Source organism: Entamoeba nuttalli (assembly GCF_000257125.1).
Source record: "Entamoeba nuttalli P19 unplaced genomic scaffold asmbl_4660, whole genome shotgun sequence".
In the NCBI taxonomy this organism is placed as follows: Eukaryota; Evosea; order Mastigamoebida; family Endamoebidae; genus Entamoeba; species Entamoeba nuttalli.
In genome coordinates, this window is record NW_008576950.1 from 1 (window position 1) to 7321 (window position 7321).

At 24.7% G+C, this 7321-nt stretch overlaps 4 protein-coding genes across 4 annotated transcripts; 3 read left to right on the top strand and 1 right to left on the bottom strand.

Annotated features, from left to right (window-relative positions):
• Positions 1-2068: 2068 nt before the first annotated feature.
• ENU1_108850 (hypothetical protein) lies at positions 2069-2686 on the top strand (the record flags this gene model as incomplete). Its single annotated transcript, XM_008859501.1, has 1 exon — positions 2069-2686. The coding sequence occupies one exon, from the start codon at positions 2069-2071 to the stop codon at positions 2684-2686; it is 618 nt and encodes a 205-aa protein (XP_008857723.1).
• Positions 2687-2901: 215 nt separating this feature from the next.
• ENU1_108860 (hypothetical protein) lies at positions 2902-3738 on the bottom strand (the record flags this gene model as incomplete). Its single annotated transcript, XM_008859502.1, has 1 exon — positions 2902-3738. One exon carries the CDS (start codon positions 3736-3738, stop codon positions 2902-2904), a length of 837 nt encoding a protein of 278 aa, XP_008857724.1.
• Positions 3739-4607: 869 nt separating this feature from the next.
• Positions 4608-5307, top strand: ENU1_108870 (Rab family GTPase; the record flags this gene model as incomplete). Its single annotated transcript, XM_008859503.1, has 2 exons — positions 4608-4866; positions 4925-5307. The coding sequence occupies 2 exons, from the start codon at positions 4608-4610 to the stop codon at positions 5305-5307; spliced, it is 642 nt and encodes a 213-aa protein (XP_008857725.1).
• A 117-nt stretch (positions 5308-5424) lies between these two features.
• Positions 5425-7161, top strand: ENU1_108880 (hypothetical protein; the record flags this gene model as incomplete). The annotated part of the gene is made up of 1 exon (XM_008859504.1): positions 5425-7161. The coding sequence occupies one exon, from the start codon at positions 5425-5427 to the stop codon at positions 7159-7161; it is 1737 nt and encodes a 578-aa protein (XP_008857726.1).
• Positions 7162-7321: the final 160 nt, after the last annotated feature.

Here is a 7321-nt window from a genome sequence, read left to right on the forward strand (position 1 = left end):
ATTTATTCTTTTTGTTTTTTTCTGTTTTTCCGGTTTATTTTTAAATTTTTTATTATATTTTATAGTTTTTATAGTTGTTTGCTATTATAAATTTATTATCTAAGCAGTTTCTATTTTTATTAATTAGTTAAAAATAATATTTTTATTAATATATTTAGTTTTTGATATTACTATTATTATAAAATGACAATTTCTTGAAAAGTTTTCTTTTTTAAAGAAATGATGATAAAAATAAGTATTGCCGTTATATCAAAAAAGGTTGGAGAATATAAAACTGTTATTTATTTTTAGATAAACAAAAATAGTTCTCAAGAGAGTGGATTATTTAAGAATTACAGTAACTTTAAATGCCTCTTAATTCAATCATTATAAAAAATAAATGAATTTTATTGTAAAAATAAAAATTAGTATTAATTAATGTAAAACAGTTTGAGTTTATTTTATTTCAGAGGTTGAACATAAATTTTATTGATTATAAAAAACTCAAACTTGATTATCTAAGAAATAAATTTTAAATATCTAATAGAGCATTCTAATATACTTTAAGTTAATAAATCATTCCTTTATGTCTTAATTTGGAAATTTGTTAATAAAGATTCTAAAATATCTCTTCAACTTTAAAGTCTTTTTAATTATAAACACTTTCAGTTTAACTGAGTTATAAATCCAGTTCTTGTTGTTATTTGAATTGTTTTCAAGCAGAAATGAATGAAACAACCAACTTTTTAATTAATTTTTATTTTAGGTATCAAACTTATACAAATATTATAAAAAAACTATCAAACTAAAGTAATATAATATTAATTGCTACACCTTTTAAAATGGTTCAATGAAAATGTTACATACATTATAATTTATAATAAATTTGTTTTACGTACTTACATCCAATAAAAATATAATGCCAGCTAAATATTACAAAAAAAATTATTAATACTATACATTTTTAATATAAACAACCTTATTTCTTATTTCCCTCAAATAACTTCTCCATTTATAGTAATGCTTCAATTTTTTGATGTTTATAATAATTTAAATCAAGAGTAAATATAAATATCTTCTCTAATTAATTTGTTTTAATTCATTCTTATTACAACAAAACACTATAAAAATTTTGTAATGTTATTTTTTGTTATTTTTTTTAAAACAAAATTCAAAAATAGAAGAATAAATAAAATAAATGACGGAAATACAATTATGTTTTGAGTGTCTTTGATTGTGGATAATAAATACATTGAATGGATGATATTTAAATGAGTAGAAAGAAAAGTAGCATTTAGTAATAAGAAAACAATTACTTTAAAATAAAATTTATTGAAAATTAGTTAAAAGAGTTAATGATAACTGAGAAGGTATAAATATGTTATACTTAAAATACTCAACAATAATTCGTTAAAAATTATTAAAAACATTACTATATTATTATGTCCAATCTAGATAATATCATTCAAATAAATTTGAATTATGTCGTTCAAGATTCTCTTAAATGATGCTTAATTCCAAAAAATGAATAAATAAGAAGAAGGAAAGATAAATAAAAAAATTATTGTTTATTGCTTGTGTTGTTTCTTCTTTGTTTTATTGTTTGTGATTTGTTAATCTCAAAATTCTTTTTCTCTTTTTTCTATCAATGTTATCTGTTCGTTTCAGGAAGAGTGAATACTCTCTGATAAGTATATTTAATAACATATTTCTTTAAAATTACATTGAACCATAATAATTTTTCGTTATATATTTAGAAGGATTAGCTTTGCATGATTGACTCATAAATTAATATTGAAAAAACATTGACTTTTCGGGTTAAAAAAGGAAGATTCGAGTAAAGATTTTGTTAATGAAGAAAGTTCTTACTTTTCGGGTGGAGTGTAATGATAAAATAAGAAAGGATATTTAATAATAAAAAGAATTTGTGACTTGAACTTTTAGTGAAATAAATAAAAATATCTCGTTCTTTTGTTTATGTGTCAAAAAATAGACTCAACCATTCAACAAAAATTCCTTTTTTCTATTTTAGCTTATAGTCATAAAAGAACATTGAACTTAAAAGTTTTATTCATTACTTTATATTCTTATGAACTCGGAACCTTGTTTATCAATACGTCAAAAAATTTTATCAGAACAACGAACAACTCGTCTTACTATGGATGAACGACTTTCATTATTGTCAATACCGTTAGAAAAGGAAATTCCTCAGACAAATAGCCTGCGTACTACCTCCCATTTTCCAAACTGTTTAATTGAAAGATCATCAAATTCTTCAAATAGTCCTATTAATACTTTTACTGTTCGTTCACATTCTGAAACTCAAACCCCAAGAAAATTTGTTATTGGAAGAAATAGAGCAAAGACCAATTTAAGTCAAATTTCTAATCTTCTTAGTCAAGAATCAGACAGGTTTTCAATTAGAGAAACTAAAGAAACAAAAGGACTTTGGAAAACAGAAGACTATCATGAAGAATTACCAAATGAAGTTAAAACACCTTCATCTCCAAGACAACGTTTTCAAAGATTAGGTGAAAGTGAACCTATGCTTACACGATCTTTAGATGAAATTACTGTTGATTTAAATCAAAAATTAGAGAAAGTTGAATTAAATGTTGAAGTCAAAAATACTACTTGTTTACAAAAGAAATGTAAACTAGGAATTCGTTGTAAGACTGAGAAAGTTTTAGCAGATTCTCCTGCTTGAATATAGATAAAATACATAGGAATTTACATAGGAAGTATATTAGACAAAACTAAAGAAAAAATTTAATTAATTTAGTTTCATTGTGTATTAAATTTAAATTAAATTATCAAATACGTCTCAATAAAATTGATGTGGTTTTTATTTTTTATTTATTAATGAAAAAGTATATTTAAGTATTGTCTTAAGAAAACATAAAGTTAATAATTATTAATAAATTAATCGTAAAATGAAGCTACGATTATAGACTTAATGTAATGGTAACTGTTTTGATAGAAAATATCTTCATTATGATATGGTGGGAGGTGTTTAAGATAAATAGCTAATCCTTCACTCATTTCAGTAATAGTATGATTTCCTGATGCAATAATTACATCATGACCAACTTTAGCATCTCCATTTGTAATTTTTAATCTTTTTTCTAATCTTTTTGAATGGTCAATTACAAACACTGTATATTTTTGTCTAAAGACAACTTTTTCATTTATTAACATTGGAGGCTCAACTTCATATGTTCCAAATGTTGCTACATTTGTTTCATAAAATATCATCATAGATGGCATTAATGAATATTGTTTTAGTATTTTGGGGTTAATTTCATTGCCATAGGCTTCCCATACAATAGTTGAATTTTTAAATGGAGTCCATCCTAAATAAGCTGTTGGTGTAAATTCTTTCTTTTTATCAGCAATTTTTTTACGAGGAGTTTCTTTTGTTAATACAAGCTCTTTCATAACAGCACATTTCTTTTTTCTTGTTTCTTGGGCTTTGTCTTTTGAAACTGTTCTTGTTTCTCCACTTCTAATAATTTGGTTCATAAGATCATCCCATTTATGTTCTTTTTTTAATTCATCAATATCTGCTTTATTTAACTTTTTTGATGACCTTTTTTCCTTTCTTGAAGATCCACTATTACTCAAAGATGCAATAGAAACTTTCCCATCAACAATTATTTCTTCTCTTTCTACCTTTCTTGAAGAATGTTTTTCTTTCCTATTTTCATTATCAGTAATATACTCTTTCCCTTTATCATTTAATGGAGGAAACCCAGTCATATTGATGGTTCCATTATTAATAATGTTAATGGTGATTCTCATTTGAGTATGACCTTTATAATTTTTTGAAAAAGATATCTTTTATTATTTTTCAAACTGATTTACTATTTCATATAGTTTCTCTTCTTAGTTTTATTTTTTAATTTTGATTGTTTGCTTCTTACTTAGTTTTTTTTTCTCTTTCAATTATTATCCTGCACTTCTTTCTCTTTGTTCCTTTCATCAGACAAATTGTGTTATAGAAACAAAAATTAAAAAAATTTAGTTTTGAAAAACAGGAAAAAGATACAAAAAAATTAATTCTTTTGAAACATTAAATAAATCTTTTGTTTTTAAAAGAAAATTTGATATTCTAAACCAAACAAGGCGTATTGTTTTACTCTTCAGGAATCAAAAAATTCAATGTACAAATTTTGTTAGTAAAATACTATTGCGGTATCTTTTTTTTTCCGGTATTGGTTTATATAAATATTGTCTATAATCTTGGATTTACACTATGTATCTCTCTCTCAAAATGGAGAGTTATCTATTTTATTTTTAAGTCATGAAAAACAGAAGTATCAAGTTAATTTAATTTTGAGAAAATAACAAATGCATTTAATACTTTAAAAAAACATTTAAAACTTTTTTGGTATTATTTGAATAACTTCTCCATCTTTTCAATAAAGAAAGAATAAATAAAAAAAATTATAAAACAATCAAAAACAAATATTTAAATAAGAAGATTATTTTTGTTATAAATTGCAAAACATATCTATTTTTAATATATAATAAAAATAAAATTTTCTAAAAATACAACGAAGTTCAGAAGGGTAAAAAAGAAAAAGAAATAAAAATAAAAAGAACTGTGAAGAATTTAAATAACGAACATGAGCGTGGATGATTATGATTATTTATATAAAGTAGTAATGATAGGTGACTCAGGAGTTGGAAAATCAAATTTATTATTAAGATTTACTCGAGATGAATTTGATCCTGAAAAGAAATCAACTATTGGTGTTGAATTCTCTTCTAAACAAATTAGATATAATGATGAAACAGTTAGAACACAGATATGGGATACTGCTGGACAAGAAAGATATAGAGCCATTACTAATGCTTATTATCGTGGTGCATTAGGTGCAATACGTTTGTTAAAATTTTGAAAAATTTGTTACTAAAAGAATAAAAGTTACTAAATAATCAGTTGTTTATGATGTAACAAAAAAATCATCATTTGAATCACTTGATCGTTGGCTAAGTGAATTACGAGATAATGCTGACAAAAAAGTTGTTGAAATGATTGTTGGAAATAAATGTGATTTAGAACAAATGAGAGAAGTAAGCATAAAAGAAGGAGAAGACATGGCAAAGAAAATAGGCGCTTTCTTTTTTGAAACATCAGCTTTTGATGGTAAGAATGTTGAAACTGCATTTATGGCTATTATTCAGAAAATATGTGATGAACAAACAAGACTAAGAGCATCAGAAACAAAACCAGTTATTAAACCAATTTCAGATAGTAAAGTGGAAATTGACAAAACACCTGAAGAACAACAAACACCGAAAAAAAGTGGTTGTGCTTGTTAAATTTAACTTCTTTTATTTTTTTAGGTTTTTATTTATTTTATTTTTTTAAGGTTTTTATTTTTTTTTAAGTTTGATATAAACCTCAAACAATTTTTTTTATTTTATTCTCAGAGGTTAATGAAACAACTTGAAAAGGTTTATTTATCAATTGTTCTTAATTATTTAAAACACTTTAGTGTTATTGTTAAGTTTATTTTAATTAATAAAAAATGTTGGGACGCTTGCCAAATGATGAAAATAAATCCAATGGCTATTGATAAAATGGGTCAACACTCTTATATGTATATCCTTGAACCTGCTTCTCAACTTAGAAATGAATTAGAAATATTAAATAGAATTGATACAATTAAAATTACTGCTGATTTATTCTTAGTATTTCTCAAACAATTAAAAGAAAAGAGTCAAGACTTTGTCATTCAAAATAGGTTTTATTCTTATAACTTTAAATTTTTAGAAGGTTTTGAAAAAAGGATTCTTAATATCCATCTCTACATTGATGAATTACATCATTTTGAAGGTAATTTTAAAGGGTTTACTCGTCTTCAACAGTTGACTATTGAATCAAACAATGTCTCTCTTAATCTACTTCATATCCTTCCTGAATCACAACAATTTATGAAGTTACTTCATATTATTGGAAGTTTTGATCAACAATTTGTTAATCATATTTCAGAGTATAGAATCCAAAGAGTTATTATCGAATCTTCTCGTTCATTTATAGAGTCACTTCCTCTTTCAAAATCAATTTCAAATGTTTTATTTATTTCTAATGATTGGAAAGACTCAGATGTAAATCATCTCACTATTCATCAAAATAAAGAAGGGTGGCTGAAATGGAATATCAATGAATCAAATCATTGTTTATTTAATCAGTTATATTATCCTTCTAAATTAATCATTCATGGACAAGGGTCAATAAGTGCAAATTATGATATAAATGATGATTCTGAGAATATTGTTAGTGGTATTGATTTTTCAAGTTATAACCAATTGTGTTCACTTTCACTTCAAACAAACTCAGTACCAATTACACTTCCTACATCATTAACTTATTTGGAACTAAATTCCCCTTCCGAAAATCCTGTAATTAATTGTCCAATATTATCTTCATTTAGTCTTGTCAATACTCAAAATCCAATCACTCTTTCATTTTCTACTTGCCTTACCTCGATTAAACTAACTCATTCACAATGTATAATAGAAGAACCACTTCTTCAAATCAAAGAAATTGAATTATTTAGTTCAATCCTTTATAATGACTTTGTAAAAATGACTTCACTTACAAAAATGGTTCTTGTTGAATGTTCAATAATCTTTACTCAACTCCCAGACTCTTTATTAGACCTTTCTCTTATTTCATGTAAATCTCGTAAATCCATTCCAAGTACTTTTCTACCTTCTCACTTATCATCTATTAAAATTCATTCTTGTGATTTCCTTTTTCCAATAAACCTTCCTCAATCTCTTCAGTCGTTAGATCTATTTATAGAGAACGAAGTTACAGAATGTATTGACTTAATGCCTTTAAAACTAAGTTCATTGTATGTAAGAGGTACGTTAATAAATGTGGTCATTCCTACAACTTTACAGAAACTTTATTTATATGGAATAAAAGAAAATCTCAATATGGATTTGAGTCATTTCTCTAATTTAAAGTGCTTTGCTTATGAAAATGGAAAGGAGATAGATTCTTTTGTATTGCCAAGTCATCTTCATTTACTTAAAATTCAGCCAGTTATCCCTCATCTCCAGATAAATCAAGTAGATTATATTCAATGTATCAGTTTTGAAAATGAACAACCTCATTTTAAAAATTTCCACACTGATTTTTTGGGAGAAATATGTTCTATTTGAGTTATTTTTTGTTAAGTTTTCTTATTTTTGTTTATTAGAATTTTCTTAATGTTGATTGACTTCCCTGCTTTAGTTGTAGTAGTTTTATTTACTCCTTTTGACTCAAAAAATCTTCTAAAGTGTCTATTTGTTTGATGACGCTTCCATTTTTTGATGTATT